This window comes from Podarcis gaigeae (assembly GCF_964106915.1).
Source record: "Podarcis gaigeae genome assembly, chromosome: 3".
NCBI lineage: Eukaryota > Metazoa > Chordata > Lepidosauria > Squamata > Lacertidae > Podarcis > Podarcis gaigeae.
The window spans coordinates 63,052,955-63,080,873 of NC_139680.1; the positions used below are offsets into that span (position 1 = coordinate 63,052,955).

General features: G+C 42.1%; 2 protein-coding genes across 2 annotated transcripts; one reads left to right on the plus strand and one right to left on the minus strand.

The window, feature by feature from the left end:
- Positions 1-6,555: 6,555 nt before the first annotated feature.
- ADAT2 (adenosine deaminase tRNA specific 2) lies at positions 6,556-17,460 on the minus strand. Its single transcript, XM_083731745.1, has 6 exons — positions 17,328-17,460; positions 16,164-16,268; positions 11,363-11,513; positions 10,149-10,255; positions 8,245-8,317; positions 6,556-8,164 (listed from the first exon to the last, which is right to left on the minus strand). Exons 1-6 carry the CDS (start codon positions 17,397-17,399, stop codon positions 8,124-8,126), a joined length of 549 nt encoding a protein of 182 aa, XP_083587871.1. The 5' UTR covers positions 17,400-17,460; the 3' UTR covers positions 6,556-8,123.
- A 137-nt stretch (positions 17,461-17,597) lies between these two features.
- On the plus strand, positions 17,598-27,845 carry PEX3 (peroxisomal biogenesis factor 3). The gene is made up of 12 exons (XM_083731700.1): positions 17,598-17,731; positions 19,417-19,548; positions 20,742-20,823; positions 21,380-21,423; positions 22,538-22,662; positions 23,426-23,492; positions 23,591-23,645; positions 23,754-23,922; positions 24,154-24,224; positions 24,768-24,890; positions 26,004-26,100; positions 26,770-27,845. The coding sequence occupies exons 1-12, from the start codon at positions 17,659-17,661 to the stop codon at positions 26,851-26,853; spliced, it is 1,122 nt and encodes a 373-aa protein (XP_083587826.1). The 5' UTR covers positions 17,598-17,658; the 3' UTR covers positions 26,854-27,845.
- The last annotated feature ends 74 nt before the right edge of the window (positions 27,846-27,919 follow it).

Below are 27,919 nucleotides of genomic sequence, written 5' to 3' on the forward strand. Positions count from 1 at the left end.
CCGGCGAGGAGGCCCAGGAGTGGCTTGTGGTCAGTGATGAGGTCAAAAGTCCTGCCATAGAGGTATTCATGGAACCTCTTCACCCCAGCCACAAGTGCCAGTGCCTCCTTGTCGAGCTGGCTGTAATTCCGTTCCGTCGGAGATAGCGTCCTGGAAAAGTAGGTGAGCGGTGCTTCTCTTCCGTCTGGAAAACGGTGACTAAGGACAGCACCGATGCCAAAAGGTGAGGCGTCGCAGGCAAGGACCAGCGGCCTGGATTCACTGTACTGTACCAGCACACTGTCTGATGAAAGGAGAGCCTTGACCGCGTTGAAGGCCGGCGTCTCCCGATGACCCCAGGCCCAAGGCGTCTTTGTGCTAAGGAGTCGGTGAAGAGGCTCAGCCACTGTGGCTTTGTGGGGCAGGAACATGTTATAAAAGTTCAGCAGCCCCAGGAACGCCTGCAACTTCGTCTTGTTCTTTGGGGTGGGGGCCTGCTGGATAGCGCGGATCTTGGATGTGGTCGGGTGAAGGCCGGAGGCATTGATAAGATAGCCCAGGAACTCTACCTGTGGAACGGCGATCTGGCACTTTTCCCTCTTTACCTTGAGCCCGGCCTCTTGGAACCTGGTCAGCACGGCACGGAGGCGCTCGAACAGCTGCTGGTGTGAGTCTGCAGACACCAAGACGTCATCAAAATATGGTACCATGCCCGGAAGCCCTTGCAGGAGACGCTCCATAAGGCTTTGGAAGATGCCAGGAGCCACACTCACCCCGAACTGCAACCGGCGGCAACGGAATGCCCCCCGGTGGGTGACGATCGTCTGGGCTTCAGCAGTGGCATCATCGACTGGCAGTTGTTGATAGGCTTGGGCAAGGTCCAGCTTAGCGAAGACCTTACCCTCACCCAGGGAATGCAGCAGGTGTTGGACAACAGGAACCGGATAAGCGTGCTGCTGAAGTGCCTTGTTGATCGTGCACTTGTAGTCAGCGCAGATTCTCACCGACCCATCTGGCTTGACAGGCGTGACGATGGGGGTTTCCCACTTGGCGTGGTCAACCGGCTCCAAAACTCCTTGGGCGATCAGTTTGTCCAGTTGTTCGTCCACCTTAGCCTTGAGAGCAAAGGGAACCCGGCGTGGCTTTAGCTTGATGGGGGCGGCTTGTGGATGAAGGCTAAAGGAGATGGGCGTACCTGTATATTGCCCCAAGGTGCCGTCAAAAACCTCGGCAAAGTCTTTGACCAGACCCTCAGTCTCTGCGTTAGAGATGCAGTTGATGCCGGTGACTTCCAGGCCGAGGACATCAAACCAGTCTAGCCCTAGGAGGCTTGGCCGCTGACCTTCAACCACCACCAACCGGAGCAGGCCCGAAAAATCCTTGAAGGCGATCCGGAACCGGCCAACGCCTACCACGGGAATGTCGTTTCCCTGGTAGTCTCTCAGGTGTACGCGGTGAGAGTCGAGTTGCCTTTTGGACACTCTGGGTACCAGTCTTTTGATGGTGCTCCATGACACGATGGACAGGGCAGACCCGGTGTCGATCTCCATGTCACATGGAGCTACTTCAATGAGCACCGTGACGTTCAGCTTGCGTCATGTAGGCGAGTCGGTTTGGCCAATCGTGGTTCCAGACGGGCAGCGGCAGTTGGTGAGAGCGAAACAACTTTCCTTGGCAGACTGGAGTGAAGACTTGGATTTGCGAGTCGATGAAGGGGAGGGTCAGACGGAGCCGATCGGCAGACCTTAGCGATGTGGCCCCTTCTGGAACACTTCCTACAGATGGCGTCTCTGAATCGACACTTGGCACGGGAATGGTTGCCTCCGCAGCCGGCACATTCCGGTTGGCCCTTGGACTTCTGTTGGAACTTCCTGTGCTCCCGCTTTGTCTGGTGCACGTTATCGTCCTCACTGGAGGATGCCTCATCACTGCTGGCCTCTTCATGATGCACCAGAACTGGCTCCCTAGCAAGACGCGGGCTGCTGGACTTGCGGATCTCCTGGGCGGAGCGTTCAGCAGCTTCTGAGGCCACAGCCTCCTCAATGGCTTTCTGTAGCGTGAGGTCTGGCTTGGCGAGGAGACGCCGTTGCAGATGGAAGTCCCGGACCCCGCAGACGATTCGATCCATCAGGGCATCGTCTAAGTCTCGGAACTCACAGTGCATTGCAGCCTGTCGCAGGTCGGTGGTGTAGTTGTTGATTGACTCCCCCTCTGCCTGGTTCCGGTGGTAGAACGCATGGCGGGCAGCAATCTTGGACGGCTTTGGTGCATAGTGGTTACGGAGCTTCTCTTGGATCGTGTCCCATGGTGTTGCCTGGACTGCTTCAGGCGCAACCAAAGCTCGGGCCGTCTCAAACACCTCAGGCCCACAGAGGCTGAGGAATAGGCCCCGCTTCCGATCCTTTGATACTGCTGTCAGCTCGTTGGCTTGGAGGTAGCAGTCGAACCGAGCGAGGTAGGAGTCCCATGATTCAGAGGCTGGCGCAAACGGCAGTAGAGGCACAAGTGAAGCCATGATTCCGATGCCGGCGTGAAGGGCGATGGATGGAACACAGTGCTCTTAGCCACAACAGTCAGCTCTGAATTGGTTCTGTCCCGTGATTTCGCTCAGTGATTTCGCTCTGTGATTCAGCTCAGTTCAGAGGCTGGCCGCATCTGGCTGTGCTCTGATGTCCATCGATCCCATCCTCGTCGCCAGTGTTAAGTTGTGGGTTGACATAACAGACGGCACAGCAATTTCTCCAAGTAGCTCTTTATTTTGTAAGCTGGAATAGAACTGACTGCAAACAGCTCAGCCGGCCTGCTTTTATAGGCAGCCGGCTGTCAACATTGTAGCAACAACAGCCCAGAGTTTCCCACCTAAATAACTGACGCGGACCTGAGTGAAAACTATCTACAGACCTGAGTGAAAACTATATACAGCATCCCCCTGCTGGCCCAGGGTGAAACTTCACTACATAACACTTCAGGTTACAGACTCTGCTAACCCAGAAATAGTAACTCGGGTTAAGAACTTTGCTTCAGGATGAGAACAGAAATTGTGCGGTGGCAGTGGGAGGCCCCATTAACTAAAGTGGTACCTCGGGTTAAGAACAGTTTCATGTTAAGAACGGACCTCCAGAATGAATTAAGTTATTAACCCGAGGTACCACTGTACATGTCAGCTGTCTGGGAGAAGAAAATGGGGCTGGATTTGGTTTCCCTTGCTCTCCTTCCAGTAAAACTGGCAGATTGTTTTTCCAACAGAGCTGTGTGTACAGAGCAACAGCAACCTGTGATAAGCACATGGAACCATAGTTCACTATCCGAGACTTTGCATATACAGAGTGCTTGGGTATTATTCTGGGAGGACAGATCTCAGCAGGATTATTAGTTTTTTGACTCTGTGTAAGGTGGCACTTGAGAAAACTAGAAACAAGTGTGTTACGCCTAGTGCTATGTCTTGTCAAGGTGAACATCTGGTATAGAGCTATCCTGCTGAGAAGGATGTAAAGGGTTTTGATTTAAAGTCTATAATTTGTACAATGCCTTTTTTTGGTGATGATTGCTCTTCTTCACAAAGGAGAAGTCAATCCTTTTATTTGCAAAAACCAAGATGGATTAATTGACTTCTCCTTTGTGCAGGAAACCCAAGGTGCCTCCCTTGTCAAAAACCGCTTCTGCAGCTTACGTCAGTTTCCAAACAGTTTGGCCTACGGGATAGAGATCTGTTGCTTGATTTCCTACATTTCTGTGGTTCTTTGGATCTTAGCTGAAATTTCTTGGCATTTCTCTCTTTTTTACACACACTACAAAAATGTGTGTGTGTGTGTGTGTGTGTGTGTGTGTGTGTGTCTTTCTGAAATCAGCCTAAAAACAAGTCATGTTAGTGTATATATTTCAGTGGGAAGTGTCCTATTTCTAGATGTACTTTATTGATAAAAGTAGATAGAATCAGCAGCCAAGGCTACACACAAGGCAAAGTAAATTAATAAAACAGCTGCTTCTGGGACTCTAATTGTCCTCGGAGCTCTTTCCCCGTTTGTGTCAAAGCCATTTTCTTTAAAAACCTAACAGTTGCTGTTTAAACTCAGCCCTTAGCTGAAAGCTCTCCTGCTAGTCTTGCTCCAAATACAACCCTGGAATGGATTGCCTGCCAACCATTGGACATTTGGGGGGAAGGTTTTTAAAAAATACAATCTTTTATCAGTGCTCAAAACCTGCCAAGGTAATTAAAGGCCACGTTGCATATACAGGATATGAATGGAGAGCCCAGCAGACTTTCAAATGTTTAAATTATAAGGAGCAACTTGCTTTTTTAAACAGCTGCCTTGTAAGAGTGTCACTTTATTGTATGCAAAGAGAAGAACTAATTTTACAAATTTCACCATCACAATACATAATACATACCTTATTCCTTTTAATCTTAATACTTTAACTCTAAACAAGTTTGTACTTCCCTCCCTCCGTCTGGTTTCTCTATATTTTCTTTATATTTATGCATTTGTCATGTTTACATTTTATGTGTCCTTACTACTATGGAATAATACTATTCAAAATTTCATTAAATATACATCCTTCAACAAATATATTGTTGTAATATATTTGTTCAATGTTCTTAAATCCAAAACGAATGATTTTTAATAAACATAATGAGGTCTATTTCAGTCCCGTGAGTGTCTTTATTTGTAAAAAATTGTGAAATTTGTAAAATGTGTAAAACCAATAAAGATCATTTTGTTTTAAAAAAAGGGAAGAACTGATGAGGCTACAATACAAACTTTCAATATTGGTTCAATAAGCCTTTCATTTGTTTAAGTTGTTGTTCATATTTATGCTTCTTGTTGTGCCTGCATAGAGATATGAAAGGTCATAAAAATGTGGAGGGGGAGGGGGGGACAGTTTTCACCCTATTTTCACAAAGCAGTTCCTCCTAACTCCCCCCCCCCCAAAATGGAAAGTTTTGGACATGTGAAAGGGTAAAGGCACTTGTTTCAACCCAGGCAAACCATCAGCTTCTAGACATCCATGATAAATATGATAACAATTATAAAGCAGCAGAAACTGACAGTGATATCTTAATAACAAGACTGATTAAATTTCATATAGTATTGAGTCTTTGTCTTGCCCCTGCCCACCCTGTGTTTTCACAGCTCCTTTTATGGAAGAAATGCCTTTTGTCTGCCTGACCGTGTGAAGGGCTTCTACTCCTACTCAGAGTAGACATACTGAAGTCAATAGGAATGAGGGATGTCCAGTGATGGCCATCTGTGAACAGAACATATTTCATCTGCTGCAACAGGCCTTCACCTTTATTTCTTCCCCCTATAGCCAACCATGTACCCCCAAAGTCCGCTCTAGAGGGCGGGGTTTGGTGAGGGAACAGGAGATGAAGAAGGGGACACTCACTCAAACATCATTAGATGTCACCCTGCTACTGCAATCCTGCCCATCACAGATGGGAAACCTGTGACCCTTCAGATGTTGTTAAGACTGCAACTCCCACCACCCCTGGCTATTGGCTGGGCTGCCTGGGACTAATGGGAGTCCAACAACTCCTGGAGGACCAGATGTTCCTGATCCCAGCTATCCATGCTTGGGAGTAAAGTTATTTTAAGTTTATTTATAGGCCCCTTTGGAGGGAGGCACAGCCCCCCCCCCATAATCCCATTGAACTAGGCAGGACTTCCAAACAAACATTAATAGGATCGGACTTTCTCAAAATAGATCATCTGAGTAGGAATTCAAAAGTTGCTAGACACAGGTAACTAGTGTGTGGTATGGATTACCAAAAGGTAATTGGAATAATAAGGATAAGCTTCTTCTTCTTCTTTAAAAAAATGAACTTAAAAATCTTCTCAATTGTGTGTACGTGTGATATATAAGCAGTGGGAACCTGCAGCCAATTGCAGCTTCTAAGCCTGTGGAGACGATGGTCTACAATTTTTTACATTTTTAAAACACAGACATGATTTTTCAGTAGGAAATGAGAAATGTGTTACAAGTTGCTTGTTTCATATGAATAGAAATAATGTTTGTAGTGTTTGTGTCTCCCAAGTTTTCATTCTTCCCTTCATCAAACAGGAATGGATCCTCTCACCTGCCAACCTCACTAAACTCTAATATGTACTTAAAGCATTTATCATCAAATTGTGACTGAAGACAGATTAATAAGGGAGAGGCACAAACTGTATGTTTAAGGCTGCAACCCAAAAACACATATCTGAGAGTAAATTCCATTCAACTTCCAGGTAGACATGCATAGGACTGCACCGTGAAAAGCACCTTGCCTCATCCTTACCTATGACTATTAATCAAATATATTCATCACACAAATGATGTCCAAGGTGCTATGCAAGGCATAGAAGGGACATATTCTCTGTGCAGAAAACTTACCATTTAAAGTCCAAACCACTTTGCTTATTGAAATGCTTTATTTGAAATCAGTGAGGCCTAATTCCAAGTTTAATGCTTAAGAAATGAGGTGCTAATATAGCTACCTTAAAGTTACCTCCCCCCCACCCCCAAAATGCCCTTCTGCCATGCACAATGTGAAATTATTATATGTCAATGGAAGCCAAGCATGGGAGGCAAGTGGCAGATGTATTCATTTTTATTATTTAACCATCAGAAACATACTTCATCCCTTTTCAGAATTCGTTTATCTATTTAATAGAGAAATAAAAATAGTGCAACAACTGTGTGGCTCTGACTTGTCTAACTATTGGAATTGTCCATAATATACAAATCTATAAGGCACTGCTTGACTGCTTCCCAGCCTGTTGAGTTGCTCAGCATGCACATTCTGCAGGAAGAAGAGCTCCATGTCAAACTGCTGGGCCATTCATTATTAGAACAGCAAGGCCCTCTTCTGGATTGTAATCAGAATACGGTCAAGGAACAACCTAATAAGAACTGAAGTGCCAGCTCTAAGCTTCAGGCATTTCTTATTGCCATTTTCCTGCCTAGTTACCTTATACTAAGAAAAGTTCCTCTGGAAATCTACTTCTCAATATTCCTCTTTGACCTTTTTTTTTTTTTTACAAAAAAAACCCAATAAAGCAATCTATAAAACTTATGAAAGAGAATATTCATTCAAAAAAATACTGGGTATGCTAGACTTCCGTTTTCAAGGCGGTTTTCTATCACAAGCATATAAGAAAAAAACTCTCTGTTTGCTAACTGTAGTGGCAGCATAACCTGAAAAAGTACACACAACCAAACATGGTCATAAACCATGGTTTGTCAACTTAGACATCATGAACAAACCATAGTCAAGCTTTCTTAATCATGAATGTCTTAATTGAGCTCAATATAAACAAGCCATTGTCTGGGATTTGCTAGCTTACCTTCAAATTCCTCCAAATTATGTATACATTGGAAACGTGCACTACGGTGATGAGGAAAGCAGCTTACTTTTAAGTAATACCAACTATAAATCTGTCTAGCATACAAGGGAAAGGGCTGTAGCACATTGGAAGAGAACATATTTTATGGGGAGAAGGTCCCAGTTTCATCCCCCTGTTTCCAGTTAAGTAGTCCATAGATAGACCAATGGTCTGACTCAATATGACAGCTTCGTATGTCCTAGAGCTAATAAGACTGGTCCTCGTGACAGTTTTCAGCATAACAGCCACTGCTCACACAGGTTTCTAGCTGCTGATGCCATGAGTGGATATGCTGGTTCTGTTCTGGCTGATGGGGCATGCAGAACTCTGAGACCACTGAATTTGTATATGCTATTAAGTGGTTTAAATGTAAACAGAACTTGATATGTGCACTGGCTGGTATATCATCATGGCATCAGTGGCAAGAAGTCAGCATACCTGCCAAACTAAGGACTTTTGGGATAGCTGGTCTTCCAGCTGATCAGTTCAAAATTAGTAGGGCTACAACAGTGTCATATTAACTATTGAATTATTGGAGGATACCACTCCTTTCTATTGTTCCTTATAAAAAGCCAAACATTTTAACCAAAACCCATATTTGACAATTTGATTATTATCTTTCAATCAGTGATACTTTTGGACATTTTACAGAGTAACAGACATGTTTTTCTCCACATCTCAGGACTAAATACCATAGCTGAGGGAAGGTCAATACTGGCCAGCCTTTTCAAAGACTTGTCATTCTTCCAGCTTTGCTTTACTATCCATCACAACCACTCATTTACTGCATTCCTTTCTTCGAACTTTTGATTTTGGTGCTGCCACAAGAAAAGAAAACATAAGCATTAATATTCAAAGATGCAAAAGCCAACGTAAATTAGAACAAGAGGGTACTTACCATTTGGATTTTCTTGTCTGTAGAAGGTTTTCAGCATTTCAACAGCTTCTTCAGATCGATAACCAGCTATGCACTGTAGAGATTGGAATATTTTGTTCATAAGGCCTCTCAGATTAACCAGCTTGTATCCCAAAGAGGTTATCTGACTCTTTAGTAGCATAAAGAACTTCAGCAAATGTGACTTCTGATATCACTGTGTTCAACTTCAGCAAATGTGACTTCTGATATCCACTGAACAACTTCATACTGGAGGTTTTTTTTAAGGCAAAGCAGTACCTTTCAGTAACAAAAATGGCTTACCACTGAAGGTATCCAATTTACACATGTAAATAGCATGTTTCCAAACCATTCTTATATGCATCTTGACTGGCTTACAGATAATAACCATAGTGTGATAGCCTGGTTTGTAGGGATAGTTTAAAATAACAGTTTCCTGGTTGAGACATTAGAAGCAACTGTGTTTTTACAAGCCTCCAAAGTAATGAGTGAAGACATATGAGAGAAGGGAAGTGAGAGTGTGCACATACACAGGCTCTTCCCGTTCCAACCAACCATGGTTTGCTGAACAGGAATCTATGAGTTTGTGCCAAGGAACTTGCCTTTGTGGATGTGTTTTTCCCATAGCTGTCAACTTTTCCCTTTTTTAAAGGGAAATTCCCTTATTCCGAATAGGATTCCTCGCAAGAAAAGGGAAAAGTTGACAGCTATGGTTTTTCCCCTAGCAGCAAAACGTCCTTGACCTATCAAAATAATTTAGTTATGTTGCAACTTTTTCCACTCACAAATCTTTCCCCGTTATCATTTATTTCTTGACATGTGTGAGTGAAAGTGACAGTGCTTACACACATACACAAAACAGGATGCTTTCAATGAATGCCCTAATTTAAACAGTATGTACGCACATGGTGGAATAATTTATACGCAGCCATTAATTGCAATCGTTTGAGAATGGAAATCAAATTTCTTAAATGCAAGATATTTCTTCTTACATAGTTGCCATGATGTAGAGCTAGTGTCATCACTATGCTAAATGTCAGGGTAAATAAAGTGCCCTTTTTTTCTCTTTCAAACAAAATTACAATCAATTCTGGTCCTATAATGGCTTCCAACTATTCTGATAAACCTTCATCCATATAAGTGTATTATTTATTAAGTTTATAACCTGCTCTTTGTTTTTAAAGGGGGGATACATAAGATTTATTGTGGTCTTTCGTCCATGGACTACTCAGATCCACTTAGCTTCACCAATGCTGCACAATTAAGTGCTCCCTAACCATTCACTGAATCCATTTTGATTGCACCTAATTTTACCATTTATGGTTTGCATTCCCTCACACCTCAAACAAAGATAAATTATAATCTTCTCTATAAAATAAAGGAGCCCTGAAGATGCTATATTATGGAAGAACACTCCAGCCTGCTATTTCTGTTTGGGGGTGGGGGGGTGGGAAGAGAGTGGCTGCTCTAGATCCTAAATCTATTTGCAGTCTCTCTGAATGTTGATTCAGCACCAAACTATCACTGGAGAAATGCTGACACAATGGTGCTAAGGATGAATTTCAGTGGTAGTTTCAGAATTAAAGTACTGACAACGATGCACCTTTAGAAGAATTTCTCTCTGTATGAGGTTGTACCATCAACTTGCACTTGGTTCTTCTATACCAGTGGTGGCCAAACTTGGCCCTCCATCTGTTTTGGGACTACAATTCCCATCATCCCTGACCACTGGTCCTGTTAGCTAGGGATGATGGAAGTTGTAGTCCAAAAACAGATGGAGAGCCAAGTTTTGCCACTGATGTCTACACACTTTTATTTTAGCCAAGTTTTGCCACTGATGTCTACACACTTTTATTTTTGTTGTTATTATTTTTTAAAAACACACACATCCGTGACAAGTATTTCACCTGGAATGGTTCCCCTGTGTCTGTTAAGGTAGCAGAAGAGATGTTCAAAACCGAACCACATCCTCCGAATCGTTCATTTTGGCAGCCATATACAACCAGTGGGATTTATATATGTAAGTTAAGAAAAGAAGGAGTATAGAATAGAATTACCCTCATTTAATAGGCTATATAGTTGTGCTTGTCTCAAACCCATGCCTCCCTCCTTTCTCATGTATGATATAAACTCCTCTTTTCCACAGACACACTACTGCCTGGTCATATCTCTGGGCAAAACTTCCCCCACTTAATTCAACTCCTTTGCTGCTAATTCAGTGTTCCCCTCTGCCCACAATCTGAGAGCAATAACTACCACTACTGTATCCTTTCCAAATTTTCTAACCTAGGCTTGCTATATGTCAGGAAAATTCCTGACATGTCCTGGTTTTCGGGTGTAAAAATTGCGTTGGGGGAATTGCCAAAATGTCAGGGAAAACCCAGATGTATGGCAATGTGATGGGGGGGAAAAGCAGTGGAAACAGCTCCAAAAGCTTAAAGTCACTATTGGAGGGGAGGTTTCCCCCCAAAAAAGCTCAACAATGTGGGTTTGTTTCCAAAAAAAGCTAAACAATTTTGGGGTCCTCAAGAACAAACCAGCTGGGTGGGCAGGTTATGCTTGCTCAACAACTTTGCGGGTGTCAGGAATTTTACTTATTGAAATGCAGCAACACTATCCTAACCCAGAGCAGAGATGGCACAATACACTTTGGCCCCTGAGGCACAAGCACCACCCAGGGAAGGTAATAATTATAAACTAAGTCATGATAACCCCAAAGATTGCCACCTGATGCAAGCTGCCTCACCCTGCTTCATTGTGGCATTGGCTACACCCGGCACCCATTCCTTGCTTAGACCCACCCACACAAATACTTGCTAAATTAAACTTATTCTCCTTAGGTGCAGAAGCTGGGGGAAAACAGAGGGACATAGCAATGCACTCTGCTTGTTGGCTTTCCTTGGATCTGGTTCAGTACAGTAGGAAACAGATGCTGGACCAGTTACGTCTTTGAACTTGTCTAGCACTGCTCTCCTTACGCCCATCATGTCTGCACAAACAAATCCCCTTAGACCCAATGACACAGGCCTCATGTCAACATAGAGCTGCCCTCTGTTACCTTGTTAGCAACTGATATGTGAGATGAAATTAACATACAAATGGATAATTCTCCAAAGGATACTCATCATTCGCAGAGCAGCTGCACACATTATACAGGGCTCTACAGTGACATATAGCACTGTGTTTGCAAATACTTCCTTGGGTTCCTTCTTGTTCTGACGACACCAGTCCATGACCTGATCAATTGCTACCATTTCTGCATGGCGAGTAGCCTGTGGGGATACAGGGAAATAACATCAGTATTTACACCAAATAGCAATGTATCAATCTGAATGGATGGATTCCTGCTATTTTTAGTAGGAAGGCAATAGGGTAGGATCTTCAGTGATGCCAAAGCTTAACCACTAAAACCATATAAAAGATGGTCATAATAACTGCAGAAATTTCATTTCAAAGCAGTAAATTTCCTCTTGTAAAATAGGAAAGCAGAGTAAATTGTTGGCACTTTATTGAAAGGTTCTTCCTTATCAAAATCTGCTATAAAGGGGAAATGCACAATACATCTGTTTCTCTTTATCCTTGGTTAACAAATGTTATGTTAATCAGATTTTCTATTATTGAAAACATCCCAGTTTTTACCCAGATTACCATTTATGCAAGGACAGAGAGGTCAGACAGAAAGTGGCCAGTTGGGGGGAAATGCTCAGCTACAGGCAAAATGCTTTCCTTACTTGTCAAGATATCAACATCCTTATTTTGTATCTAACTCAGTCTATGAATAAATATGAGGGAGGCGATGAGACCTACTAGTCATAAGAGCTCAAAGGATACCACAGAAGACACCCTCCCTCCTCTTTCAACAGCTTTAGGCGTGTTCACATATTCCATCTACAGTCACTTTCAATTAGGAGCATTTGAAAATGCTCCTAGGCTCAATAGAATGTCAGTATTGTTCACAGACAGACCAAATACCTCCATTTCATTCATTTATTTACATTTTGATATTCTTTACCCTGCTCATACGCTGACAAGGCTTACATAAAATTCATTTAAAATAGGAGCAACAACAAGACACACACACACACACACACACACACACACACACACACACAGTGATGAAACAGGATTCAAAAAACAAGAATTAAAAGATTTGGGAAGATAAAAAGAGCAGACTCAATGTCTCTGGGGAAAACACTTCAGTGCTCGGAGGCTACAACCGTTGATCGGAGGCTTCACCTCCAATGGCAGTGGGACCAGAGAACAGGCTCTGAGGATCATGGCCGTACTTGAACAGATTCATGTAGGAGAAGGCACCCAAGATTCAAAGTCATTTCAGCCTTTAGAGACTAAAACCAGCCCAAAGAATTGTGCTCAGAAATAGACTTGGAGCAGTTATTTCAAGGCTTGCAAGTTATGATCTGGATGTCAGTTCTCACTTAGCAGTCTAGCCACTGCATAATGAACTTACTGTTATGTCCATTCCTCAAACACAACCCCATGTACAAAACATTATACTTGCCTGAATAGGATATTAACAAGAGCATGGATAGGAACTGCAGTTGGTGCACTAGCCTAAATGCTTTAACACACCATTTATCGACAAAACAGAACACCTATTTTGATAAGAGATGTTTAAAGCTATTTAAGGCTGCTTGGCTTATGATAAATGAAGCCTATATATTTCATTGAATTCCACTTCTTTACTACTCTGTTGCTGTTAAGATAGCGATCAACAACAGAAAGCAAATTAATCATTGGGTAGATTAATTACTGTTCTGACTTAATATGCTAAAGTTTTATGAACATTATTTTAAATCCCTTCAGGTAGACTGTTTGCCTTGCAATAACTTGTTCCACAAATGATTTCAGATCAAAGTAGAGATCGAAAAGTAAATAACTGATAACAAGTACATACCAAACAGAATTATTAGTATCTTATGCAGTTGTCTGTAAACCAATGTTATAAGACAGTTTTGCAAATGAATTTATATTTTAGCCAGCCTTCTGAAAGATCAGGATCAGCAGACACCATGAACAGTGTCAAGCATTCCAGGAAATGTTCAGCCACCTTCTTTGTCCCAGAGCTGACACTATCATGATGATGATTAAAATTTGTTTACTGACCATCTGAAGATTTCAGGCCAGTTCACAGCATCCCTACACACCTAATAGTCCTCTTAGTTCTTGTACTTCCCTTTTATGAATCCAGTCATGATCTGCATTTTGGAGGGGAGGTTTGCTATCACAGCACAGCTTTTCCCCTCCCAATCTCCTCCTTGTGGGGACTCACATGGAACCCATTCTTGTGAATGAATCTGCAACACACATCTTATTCTTTAGCCCCTCCAGCTACACTGATAGCCTCTAATGGTGGAAATGGGCAACTACTTCACTACAGCAGTAACTAAGGGGGAACTTAAGATATATACGCAATTGAAACTTTCTTATCATCATGCTAATCCTATAAAACAAGGGACAGACTGTCAGACTAGGAGTGTTAATGTGTTAGGATACTGGTTTTAATGCACCATGATTTCATGCTGTACCACACCAGTTACTTCTTATTAGAATGATCTTGTTATTTTTCCATAAATTAACTCTTTTTGGAACAATTCTGTGTGAGAGTATATTTGTGGGTAAGTTAAGGATAAGTTAGGGACGCGGGTGGCGCTGTGGGTAAAAGCCTCAGCGCCTAGGGCTTGCCGATCGAAAGGTCGGCGGTTTGAATCCCTGCGGCGGGGTGCGCTCCCGTTGCTCAGTCCCAGCGCCTGCCAACCTAGCAGTTCAAAAGCACCCTCGGGTGCAAGCAGATAAATAGGGACCGCTTTCTAGCGGGAAGGTAAACGGTGTTTCCATGTGCAGCTCTGGCGCGCCAGAGCAGCGATGTCACGCTGGCCACGTGACCCGGAAGTGTCTTCGGACAGCGCTGGCCCCTGGCCTCTTGAGTGAGATGGGCGCACAACCCCAGAGTCTGTCAAGACTGGCCCGTACGGGCAGGGATACCTTTACCTTTAAGGATAAGTTAAGCACGTGTTCAGGACAGTGCACAATCGTCTCTACACAAAATATCTTACTTCTCAGGAGGTGGACAGACATAGGGACTCCCACACACACACGTACCATATTTTTCACTCTATAAGACGCGCCTGACCATAAGACGCATCTAGTTTCAGAGGAAGAGAACAAGGAAAAAAAATTCTCTCCCTCTCTGCGCAGTGCCTCTCCAGGGGCTCCATTTCTCCTCCCGCTTCGCTGAAGAGGCACTGTGCAGAGAGGGAAAGCTGCGCAGCGCCTCTCCAGCGAAGCAAAGTCAAAACAGCAAGAGGGATCGCTGCACAGCGAAAGCGGCGACCACTTTTGCTCTCCTGGCTTCAGCAAAAGCAACACAAAGCCTCCTGAGCGCAGCCTCCTGAGCGCAGCAATAGCTGCGCAGCCTGCATTCGCTCCATAAGACACACATACATTTCCCCTTACTTTTTAGGAGGGGGGAAGTGCGTCTTATAGAGCAAAAAATACAGTAACTGTTTGATCATAGAAGTCCTACATATCTTGGGCACAGTTTATTTGAAATAATGCATCCTAATATGCATCCTATGCCGTGATATTGCCATCACCACAATGCAGTTAGATCATCCAAGGAAGTGTACTTTCATGAGTCTCCCTGCCATCCAAGGTAATATTGTTACACTGTTACCTTGATGCTTTGAATTTTGCCCTTGATTGTGAGCAACTCAGAGAGCTCTGTTAGGTTTGCTGTGCTATGTAATATATGCATACTCAAATGACTAAACTGGATACTAGAGGTTATCTCTGAAACACCTTCAAGGGCAAACCAGGTGGGTGGGCAGGTTATGCTTGCAAGTGAGGTTTAGTGTGCCAGATAACTGTTACAGCCAAAAAGAACAAACAATGCACATTCAAACAGAAACAGAAGCATGAAGGAGGGAAAACAAGAGCAGGCAAGGAATCTGCCAGAGGGAAAAACATGCTGGTAATATTTGCTCCACCTCCTGCCAGACAATTCGGAAGGGTCAGCTCAGAGAAGTATTGGCTGCACTATCTGAACGGTGAACTCCCCCAGCTGCAGATTAGAACAAGTCTATTACGCCCTTCAACATACAATCCAGCTCAGAATCACTTCTCACATTTTGTACTCGGGCACAGATACCAGAGCTTAAAAAAACCCACACAGCCACAACAACAAAAACATGCATGCATTTTGTGAATGGAATACTGTCAGTAAACTGCAACTTTTCTTGGCAAACATTTATAAAAATGAGATGGAAAACACATCAACTTTTGTTCATAAAATCTTTGAGATTGTTAACAAAGTTAAAATGCTTTTAAAAAAATAAACAAACGCCACTGTATCATCTTTTCAGCTTTATCTGTGTCCTGAAAATATTTCAGTGTAAAGCTGCTGCTTTTAAGAATTATACTATTTTTTTAAAAAAAGTTAATTAAAATGCAGTTGCATTAATATGCAGAAAGGCCGGATACAATTATGATAAAAACGCAGAAGCTGAAACAACAAATCAAAGGACCAAAAGTAATGAAAATGAATTCTCACCAGCATTCAGAAATCAGTGCTATGCCAAATGCCTTGTAGAAAAGGAATGTTGTCATGGCCCTTCTGAATTACAGTAGGAAGGATGCCAGGTGATATTTCTCCTATTGGAATATGTTCAAGAGTTGCAGAGAACTACTGAAAACACAGTGCTTTACACACCTAATTTCCAGAAAGATGGAGCACAAACATGCAAATATTCCAGAGACAGCAGTGTATATATGCCACTCAGAAGTTACACAAGATGTATGTTTTTGGACTGAAAAAATGATTACAATTATACCAACTTAAGGAGTTTTTACCAGCATATGTAGTGCAGTGACTTACATTAGCTTAGTTTAGTTAAATAACTTACATTTTTAGTTTCATTAACTTCATTCTTTCCCTTTCCTATGATCTCATTATTGTAGACCATGAGGCAACCAACAGGTACTTCACCATTCTCTAGTGCTTCTTTAGCCTATCAGATACAAAATGAATCAACAAGAGCAGCTTTATCATTTATTATATACACCAAGGCAAAGTACATTGCGTTCCAAATCCTCCCACCCCACAAGCCAGCATTAAGAAAGCAGACAATTCCAATATATTCTTACCCAAGGATAACTCTCAAGAGTAAGGGTGGAAATTATTCTGTTCCCCACTTTTCATATAATAAGCAAAGGCAGTCATGTTAGAACACAATAAAAATTCAAAAACCCACATACGGCAATGTCTAGCGAATTGCAATAATATCACAAATTTGAGGGCATGCTTTCAAGTTCTCCTGAACTCCTGAACATCAGGCTAGATGTTAAATGAAGCCAAAATACAGGGCAGGGAAGAGAAGAAGAGAATTATATTTTGCTACCCCTTATCTACATCTATCCTCAGAATAAGCTCAGGCTTGTTAGAGAAGCTACAGACAAACAAACAAATGCTTCTTTGGCTATGTTCGAAACAATAAGAAGAACAAGCAAGTAGTGGGTCGTCTGTGGAAATGGGAGAAATGCTGTTGGATTACACGAGAGAAGTCGAAACTGCTCAACAAACTACTTTGCCTCTGTCTTAACCCAAATGGAAAGCCGTGTCTATCCTGGTGATAACATAATAGACGATGCAGGGAGGATGTTGAAGCCCAAGATAGGAAGCGGGGGGAAAGGTGCTAAGGTAACACCTAGCTAGTTTAAATGAATTCAAACCTTTGGGGCTTGTGAGCTGCAATCAAGGGTACTAAAGGAAAGACACACTGCCTTTATTTATCCATACATGTCTCGCATGGCCCTTGAGAGAATCTGCACTGACAAGGGGTTTGCGGGCTTCCCCTAGATTTAGGGGTATTGTGAAGACTGGATGAGTCTGAGTGTCCTCGATGGGCCTTTGGCCTAATCCAGCTCCTACACCCTTAGATGACAACAAATCTGCCCAAGCATTTAACTCGCCATGAGCCTCCTTTTTGCTTCGACGAGCGTCCCAGCCACAAGACTCACGCGACCGTCCTTTTATCCAGCCCCTCCGCTCCCCACCCCCATTCACTCACCATGTTTACAGCAAGGTCCATCCAGGCCTCCCTTTCCCCTGCGGTCACCGCTCGCCCCTTCTCCGCTTCCATCTCTCTATAGAGGCGAGCGGGGCCGCCGCCGACACTACAGCCCCGGAACGGAGAGTACGGAGCCGATGTTTCCGGGGGGGATCGGGATCTAAACGGACCGCGCAGAGGTGGGGGACTAGAATGCAGGTAGGAGGCGGAGCGGCAGCAGCCGCTGCCTTCGCTTTGCGTGGCCGACGTCCGGGGCGGGGCTGGAGGCTTTGCAGCGGCTGCGCTACTGCGAAGAGGCAGCGCCGAGCCCTTGCTTTCCGCGGACGCCGGGATGCTGCTGGCCGTGTGGGGCTTCCTCAAGCGCCACAAAAAGAAATGCTTCTTCCTGGGCGCCTTCGTGGGCGGTAAGTGAGAAGAACCCCCGCCCTTCTGCTTGCGTGTCCTCCTCGGTCTCCGCATAGCCCTCCTTAGCCCTTCCCGAGGAAGGGGGCCTTTGGCTGGCTTTGCTTCTCACCCAGTGCCGCATTTTCGTATAAGCTAAACAAGCTATAGCTTAGGGCCCCACAAAAAATTAAAGGAAAAAAACAATGGGTGTAAATTTCCAAAATATAAGATAAAACCTACATACAGCAACAGAGGCGAATGGCTTTAGATACCTATTAGGTCCAGAAATAACCATATAGCATATATTCAGCACAAAAACCAGCGGCAATTTGTTGTTGACAAAGGACGGCTGGAAATATAAAGGGCCCTTTTACCTTCAGTAGCTTAGGGCCTCATCAAACCTAAACCCCGCCCTGTTCTCTCCCCCATACGCTCCGCCTCCCCCCATGCACACACACTCCTGATGCCTTGTTCCATGAGATTCCTCTCCCCCAAAAAAAAATCTCCCAGCAGTAAGCCCTACTGTTTTTAGTGGGGTTTACTCCCATGTAAGCATGGCTACCTGCCCAAGCAATTATAGCACTGGATGTCGGTGTGCAGCTCCTTATCTTTTTGAGTTCAGGTGAGGTTGCACCAGTTACAACACCAACAAACCTGCTAGGCAGGCCATCTCTAGCATTCCTGTGTATTGTAAGGCAGGGGCTGAAGTCATAGAGCTCCTGCTCTATGATGGCCACACACCTTCTCTCCCAGGCTGCGTCTCCTGCTGTTTCTCCCTCCTTGTGCATTTATTTCAGCTGATTTCTTGTGTCTTTTAGCCAGAATCTGGTGTGTCAGCCCTCCTTTTTCCTGCCTTGAAAAGTAGTCCCCCCCCCCAAGCAAAACTTTTTTTAAGCTCAAAATTGCTGAAGGTGCTCGAGTTCAGGCCTGTTCCTTATTCACTCGTTTCAGATTATAACTTGTCTTAATCTTTCCTAACAAGTGCATGTATGGACTCATTCCTTCTTTTCAGATCAAAGTCTTTCTTTTTGCACAATCATCCTGTTATAACCAGCTCTTGCAGATACTTGCTCCCCACCCCCACCCCCGATTTGTTTTTTGCTCTGTACTGGTGGGAAAACACTTATCCCTTTATTGTGCTTTTCTGGATATATACATTTCATGTGCTGATATCTTGTATTGTAAGTCATTAGAAGTTTATATTTCAAAATAGGGGAGTATGTGGCAGTAGCAGCCATTGCTTCATAACTTACATTTGAAACTGCTGTATATCCATTTGCCATGAATTAGGCTTTTCTCATCTCAGTATTCATCACTACTTAACCAGGGGACTCTATTTCCATTATTAGTTTGCTAAAAGGACTACTTAAATAATTTGTATAGTCAACTTTTTTATCTGATTGTGTGAAACTATTACCAATAATTTTCTATCACAATCCATTGTAGGTCATTTTTGCCTGAGAAAGGGAAGACAGTCTGGAAATTAGGAACAGTTTTATTTAGCACATATGCTGTTTCGGTAATCCTGTACTGTGATGGGATCCAGCCTTACTTATGATCATTTAATCTAATTGTGAGAACTTGTTCTGGGTAACATTTTTACAATTGCTGCTGAAATCAAGAGAAAAATATATTCTAAAGCAGAAGAAACTGTTTGGTATTTTGTAAGCCCTAAATTATGCCTCTTCTAAAATACCTTTAATAGGAGTTTACATACTTGGAAAATATGGACAGAAAAAAATGAAAGAAATCCAAGAAAGAGAAGCTGCAGAATACATTGCACAAGCACGAAGACAATATCATTTTGAAAGTAACCAGAGGACTTGCAACATGACAGGTAAAGCAACAGCCATCTTGGAATCAATTCAGGTTATACATGGCTTTTGCTAACTAAAGTGCACATCACTTGCCTACTGTTGGTTCCTGTTTTCTCAGCACATATTAATTACCATAGTTTCTGATGCCAGTTTGACAACTGATCACTGAACCATGATTTGTCATGCCAAATCATAGTTAATCTTCCTTAACTATGGTTTGGTGTGTTGCCTTAACTGAAGTAGTCTTTTTGATTGAGGTAATATAAACAAAATCACATAGTAGCTAGGATCAAAAAAATTGCATATCTAGCTTCGCATTTCCAGAGGGACTTGTGTTTTGTTAACAGCAGCCCCTTAAGTTGCATGGCAAACTACATTTAAAACTCATCAAGGACCATCTGTAGCCTAAGGTTAGTTGGGCTTTTATAGCTAATCTTGTTTTATTTTTCTGCACATTTTATGGGCTGTTCTAATTCTGTGCATCTTTGTTAAACTATTTTTAAAAGCAATCATATCCATACTGAGCTTCCTTTACTCTAAAAGACTCAGATCATTTAGTCTCTATTGATAAAATTAGTTCTCTGATTGCAAAAGTGCTCTTTGCACTTTGGCTTTGAATTCCTCCTTTTTGAACAGGGGCAACTAAAGCTGGAAACAATAATATTAAAGGTGTCATTGTGCATACTTCCAGTTTGTGCTTTTTTAAGAAAACAAAAACAAATGATCCTTATATTTATTTCCCAAAGACCAAGAGTAGGATTCAAACTTGCAGTTCTATGAACGGAACAGCTTCCCCTGTTGATGGAACGTTCTGAGATCCAGCAGATGCTTGGCTGGAGAGAGAAGGGGAGGCCATTTTAGTCTATTCTCCCTGTTAGTTCACCACTTCCTGTGCTGTTCAGGAAGGAGTCCCAGCCCTCTAAAGCAGTTTCCCATGAGCTGCTTAAGCAAGTGTGGAAAACCTTTAACTCTTCAGATGTTGCTAAACTACAATTTGCATAAGCCTCAGCAAACATGCCAATGACCAGGGATGTGGGAGTTGTAAACCACTGACATTTGGTGGACTAAATGTTCCTCACAGGTGTGCTAGAGGGAGGAGGAAGTATCAAAAAACACAGACACATGTGATGAAAGCAATTACTGAATAAATGATTTGTTTATGAGATTCTATGTACGCTGGTTACGTTCCTAATCATATGCTTTTTGTTAATAGTCCTGTCAATGCTTCCAACATTAAGGGATGCTTTGATGTATCAACTGAATTCTGAGAGCCTCACCTCACTGCTGAAGAATAGGTAAGTGTGATCTGTTGATTTGGTTTGAATGCCTATTCTTTATATTTGGGCTATAAATGGAATGTGCATATGTAACTATCATGTAGGAAAATTATTCCCTGCAACCTGAATCTGTGGACTGTGAAAACCTTTAAAGTTATTTTATCCTGATAGAGAAATATAAGAATTAAAACCATGTGGCACATTTTGTATCTAATATGCATTGGTGGGGAAATGGTAATAAAAAGTATTTATAATGCATGTTCTATGAAACACGTAGAGGAAGTATAAAGCAAATTCCTGTGTGTTTCAGTTAGTTTGAAAAATGCTTGTTGAAATATTATTTACAAAGGCCTGTTAGGGCTACATTTGTAAATTTCTTCAGAGCCTCAAATCCCCAGGCTTGGTTAATTATATCTTGATTTTCCTCCAAGCATTTCCTCCCAAGCAGTTTCAATGCTTGTTCATGCCTATATTAAAGTGAAAATTGAATTTTCACTTAAATATAGACAGAAATTGAGCTTTCTTTCTACCAAGACCATTCATTTTCAATGTTTCCAATTTTGTGTTTTCTTAGACCAGCCAACAAATTAGAAATATGGGAAGATTTGAAGATTATAAGTAAGTTGAAAGGAATAATTATGCTCATGATCAATTGAGCCTCTTTTATGTATGCACATAGCAGAGCTTCTGGTTTTTCTTCAAAATGCAACTCTGGTCCAGCTCCAGTGCACATTGCAATCTGTAAGCAGAACTGTCAGATACGTGCTTCTTCAATGTTGTTGACAAATGAAGTTTACTACTAGCTCATTATGCATAGGATTGCAGCCTTACAGAGCATTCCTGTCTCCACCCCAATGGCTGCAGATGGTGTTGTCAGGATGGTATGTACTTGCCTCTCTACTGGCCTTCATTGCCAGAGGTAGGCAGGGGGGAAAGGCTCTGCTTGGGCAGAGGCCTCAGCTTTGCCTAGCCATGCACTGAGCAAGTAGTTCCCAACCTTTTCGATATGGCAACTCCCAAGCCCAAACTTACATGGCATAATGGCCCATCAATTTATTGTCACGTTAATTTTTGACCTTCCCAAGTGTTAAAATGTGGAAATTGAATATTTCTAACACAAGTGTTAATGCAGCATTATAACATGCCAACAAAACAAAAAGTTGTAAGATAAAGGATTGCAAGCAATACTTACTTAGGGTTTGCTTACAAAGCCCATGACCCACTTGTACAGGTTTTGTGAGCCACTGGTTGGGAAACGCTGCACTAATCTCTCACCTGTGGTAGCCAGCAGAAAGCTCTAAAGTGGGGTACTAGCAGATTGGGATCAATGGGACCCAACCCCCCGCCCTTGAGATATTTAGCTACACCAGCCTGGAGCTGATGTAGTGAAAATAATCTGTTCCATACTTTCCCAGCCCCTTGTTTGGATTGCTTTGCCTTGTTCTTGCAAGCCTAAGTAATAGGCTTGTAAAATTTGTCTTTGTTTGAGCTCATTGCATCTTAAGCTCTTGATTACCCAAAAGAAACACCTTTTTGAAGAAGACATGAAATACAGATAGCCCCTCTAAATGAGCTCTAGAAAGTTATGTTTTCTGCACATAAAACCAGAACGGTAAACAGTTACTCTATCCCATATATACAATATTTATTACTCTGCATTACTTTAGATGACATGCTGATTATTAGCTGTCCACTCTTTTTCATTTAGCATCATTCCTTTTTCTGTTTAAAGGTTTTACAAGAAGCATTGTAGCTGTATATAGCACATGTATGCTTGTAGTTCTTCTACGAGTACAGTTAAATATTATTGGTGGATACATCTACCTGGATAATGCAGCAGTTTGCAAAAACGGCACAGTAAGTACATTCTTTGAGCAGTATATCAGTGATTGAAAAATTCAGTAAGGGTGGCTATAATATCAAGTACATAGTATTATACTTACAGAAATCCAATTGACGTTAATTATATGCCGAGGATGAAATCCAACATCACAAGTGAACTTTCTGCTTGCATGGCAGGACTGCTCCTTCCTCTCCTCTCCCTGCACCTTCCCAAATGCAGAGGGAGGAGAAGAATGAGAGATTCTGTTGCACATGTGCAAGACCATTCTGCTAGCAGATGAGGCACGACTGGATATCCTCAATTTATGAGTATTAGAAGATTGGACTGATTTACAAAGTGAATGATGCTAAAGAGCAGAGATGATGCTTCTTGAATTCCTTTTTTTGTAAACTCTCTGGCCCTCATATGGGGGGGGGGGGTTCATCCGTTTTGTTGGTGTTGAATAAGTTGACAGCACAGCAAAAAGGAAATAAATTTGGTGTTCCATGCTTGTGTGGTTGTTCCCAATGTTAGCTCTTATTTATAACGAGAGAGGATCTATAAGGCTTTTTTAAAAAGAGAGATTTGAATTGTTCTGTCCTCTGTTGTTCTGTGTTTAAAGATGGCTGAGGCTGTTAAGATCCAGGGTATCTTGAGAGTGATGCCAGCAGCAGGAGAGCACAGAGAAGGCACGGGGAGGGAAATTCTGCATCCTGACTGGTTGTACAGACACATGGAGGATAAACACACTGTTCCATAAAGTAACAGAAACATTACAGAATGTTTTTCTCCTTATAGACACCTCTAGCTCCCCCTGAAGTCCAACAGCAATATTTATCAAGTATTCAGCACCTTCTAGGAGATGGTATGATATCTGTAAACCTCTTCCTACATAGTGCCAATATTTGCAGAGTTTGAACAAATGAGTAGCTAGTCTTCAGTAACGTTTTTCTTCTGCCTTAGGTTTGACTGAATTAATTACTGTGGTTAAAAAAGCTGTGCAGGATGCATTTGGGAGGTAAAAAATTTGGCTTTTAAAAAAAGTTTTCATGCGTATTTTTAAAGTAATTCATTGCGATGCATTCAACTGATGTGATAAATAATGTTTAACTCCTTCCCCCTGCAGTGTTTCTCTCAAACATGCTCTTTCTCTCTTGGATTTGGACCAGAAGCTACAAGAAATTAGAAAGGTGATAGAACAACCTGGAGATGGGTCATCATCTGAAGACACTGGATCCCAGTCTCTGCTGTGTCATTACATGATGCCAGATGAAGAGAATCCATTAGCTACCCAGGTATTTTCATAGTATTGTGAACAGGGAACCAAACCAAACCTGAAGTTGTTGGGGGCGGGGCAGAGATTGGCTCTGGGTTTTTAAAAAAGTAGCAGAATTTAAACTTGAAACTCAAATATTTTAGTTTGCTTCCATCTGAACCAGAACCAGACCTTTCCGAACAAAAAAGGTTCAACATAAATAAATTAATCCTGTACATTTGCTTTTATGCTCTGTTGTTTGTCTTTCTAGGCCAGTGGACTTACAGAAGGAGATGTGGCTACTATTAAATTACTTAATGAGACAAGAGACATGTTGGACAGGTATGCAGCAAATGTTATCTTTGGTAACTTAGGCTAAGTAAACTTAGGAAAGGAAAATAGGAAACTCATTTTTTTATCAGAGTGGAGAAATTGAGGGTGATTTTGCATAACAAAGTATCTTTTAAAAAAAAGCCTTTCTCAAATTCTTTGATCCTCCACTTCCCTTGTCCCTGTTTGAGCAAACCACAGTTTGCTGTTTTATCCAAACTGAGAAAATATAGCTTGTCTCTAAACTTGGGGTTGAAACTCATTTTAATTACTGGCAAAGACGCAAACTTTGCTTCATAGAGATGAGGGTGGGGAGTGAATTGGAGCAAGAACAGCAGAGGAAGAAGAAATAAATTCTTCCAGGCCCAGCCAGAAAGGCCTGGAGGTGCCTGAAATGCCCCATTTCTAGTTTAGTGTTATGTTTGATCTAGTCTCGTATCCCCATCAGCAAAGGATCAGTTTTATTTAAATTACATTTTAAATACATTTTCCAAAATACGTTGGCATGTAGAGAGGGATTTATATATCTATTATTATTTGATTGATTTATTCCAGTCCAGATTTCAATAGAGTTTTGAGTTCATGCTTAAATAGAGGGTTCAGTCGATTACTGGACAACATGGCAGAATTCTTCAGACCCACCGAACAGGACTTATGCCATAGTAGTTCCATGAACAGGTAAACATCTTTAAACGTGTTTTAATATGAATGCTTTTCAATGTAGAAGAATCTAAGTATAGTCAGAGCTTTACTTACTATTTCACTATTATCAGTTTCTCAAAAAAATAGTTGAGGTTTCACCAAGATCACACAGCAATCCTGCCAAATGGATCAGTTTTAGGCTGAATTTTTAACAAAAACAATGTCTCAACATAGTTTGGACTGTGCTCTTCTTCCAGCAAAATGTGTTAACCCTTTGTTTAATTATGAGTAATTAGCCTTAAAATAAGACAGGTCTGCTGTCTAGCAAGATTGAATACTCACTCAGACTCCACTAAGTTAATTTTCTTTTCAAAATCTTTTTATTTAAAGTTCCTCCCCACTTCCCCAAAAACACACTGCACAAACTTCCTTATGGGAGACAGCCATTTTGAAAAGAGAAGTAAAAGAAGGCAGAATGCTTCCTTGTAATCAGGTGCAGTGCTGGCACTTTTGAATGGAAGTGGGAGACAAACTCTGCTCCCCCACACCCTGAATCTTCATGCCGGCCATCAAATAAACCAACATGCATTGGCCAGTCAGGTGACCACCACACATAGGAGCCAAGAGACTCCCATTCAGAAATGCAGCTACTATATAGCACCATATAGCTCAGTTGGTTAGAGCATGGTGCTGATAACACCAAGGTTGCAGGTTTGATCCCCGTATGGGACAGCTGTATATTCCTGCATTGCAGGGAGTTGGACTAGATGATCCTTCCAACTTTTAAGATTTTATGAATCTATGCCACCTACCCACAATGTCTAATCTGGACCAGGAGCCAGGCAGGGAGGGTGGCTGAATGAGTGTGTGTAGGCTGGAGAGCCTGTGCAACTGGGTAGGGGTTGTGTGCTGCCTGCTCCAAACTGACAGGCTGTGAGTGGTAGCATGGGATGGGATGGGATGGGATGGTGAAGGGCCCTTTTTTGCTTCTGGGGCTTGGTCAGTCCCCAGCCTGGCTGAGCTTTTCCCCTGGGCAGGTATTATGTGTTTACTATTCTTCTTCTTCTGAATCTGTGTATTACAAAAGTAGCTAACAAGACAGACATTTATGTTGTGTAATCGCATCTCTTTCCCCACCTCCACCTCCAGTCTTTCCAGTGTCAGTCTTCCTTTAGCCAAGATAATTCCAATAATAAATGGGCAAATTCATTCAGTCTGCAGTGAAACACCTAGCCATTTTGTTCAGGTAAGAAGACCTTTTTACCTTTTTTTGTTTTGTTTTTTTTGCTTAGTCTGTTATTTAATAGCTTTTCTGCACTTAGTTTTCAGGGTGTCTTATAAACAAAATTAAACAGTACAAATGGGGAGAATTCCAATTAAAATAATTTCACACCTAAAATATGAAAATGTAGACCTGTCAGCCTGCTTTGTATTGTTGCCATTAGTATATTTTTAAGCCTTTAAAAGTGCACTAAGCGCTGTACCAACAGTAAACTAGCCTTGTTGCTCTCATAATGTCTCACATCTTATAAATCAAAATTTGAAGAAATGTGTAGAGTTCAGGTATGCACATTTTACACTGCATAAACACAGGAAGTGAGACTGCCAGGATGACACATTTTATTCTGAGTGGAAGAAATAGAATCCATCCCCCTTTTTGGTTAGGCTTCCCCGTTGGTTATGGCTGAGGCAAAAGCCGTTTTAGTGTCCCCAGTAGATGATCCACATGTGTAAGATAGAACATTTCCATCTTAACAGTTTTGAACTTCTCAGCCTCTAACAGTGCATGAAGTAATGTGCCAAGCAATTCTTTTAACCAGGCTTGAAGTGTTAACGGGGGTTACTTGTTGATATTACACTTCTGCTTGTGATAAAAAAGAGTGCTATATTTGCTACATGGACATTCTCTTTCTAGGACCTTCTAATGATGGAACAAGTGAAAGATTTTGCTGCTAATGTGTATGAAGCTTTCAGTACCCCTCAACAACTAGAGAAATGAACTGCACAACGGGATGTACATATGATCTGTAGTGCCCAGTCCTGTGAATACTTCATTTGATGATGAATCTCTTCAGAATGGTACAATATTATTAATCCCTGCAAAAAGAATGTCTTTTGAGAAAATCCAACAACTAGGTTTTATACTGATAGAGCTCACCAGACGTAAGTAAATTTAAGGGGGAAGTATCATTACACTGCAAGCCTTTGTGTTGAAGCAGTCTCAGTTACAAATCACTTGTTTACAAAAGACAGTGCAAAAAATAATAATCTGCCTACAGTAACTCCTTTCCCCACCCCATAAGAAGTACATCTGGCTTCAAAAGTGTGCAGGCAATGTCAGGCTTCTGTCTCTCTTGACCCAGTGGGGAGGTGGTTATCTTTCCCCAGTCTCCCCTCAACCCAGAGACAGTGGTTGACCTATGAAATGAGTTCACAGATTGGCTGCAGCAGGTAACACATTAAGAATAGGGGCGGGGGAGAGAACCACCCCCACCGTACTCAGCACCTCTTCTCTTGGTGGCAGGGGAAGATGAGGAGTAGCTCGTCTCAGCACCAATCAGCTGTGAAGCAGGGTAGAACATGTCCTTCCCCTATGGCAGTTGTAAGCCATGAGAGGTTTCACTCAAAAGCTGATCATACCGTCTACCACTATGAAAAGGGGAGATGCAATCAAGCTTCCTTTACTCCCAGCTGTCTCTTCAACTTCTTACCTGCTAGCCTGAGTGAGTCTATAAGAATGTGAGAACAGGAGTCAGGTATGTGGCCTTCTGTGCTTTAGGCTGATGGTTCCAAATGCATATTTTTAGAACACAGTTATCTTCTGAACAACGCAATGCTGAGTGCTTACTCTACTGTTTCAGATTCAGAGTAGATGGTTCCTAGAAAATACGTTTATGCTGTTTGTAAATGGCTCCTGCTGTATACATTCATTTGTAAATATTTTTAATTGGAATATCTGTTAAATATCTGACAATAAATTATTTTAACAAAGATTATGTGTGGTAACTTGCTACATCCTAAGCTCGCCGTTCAGTGATGTATTTGTGCAATTTTGAACTGTAGGG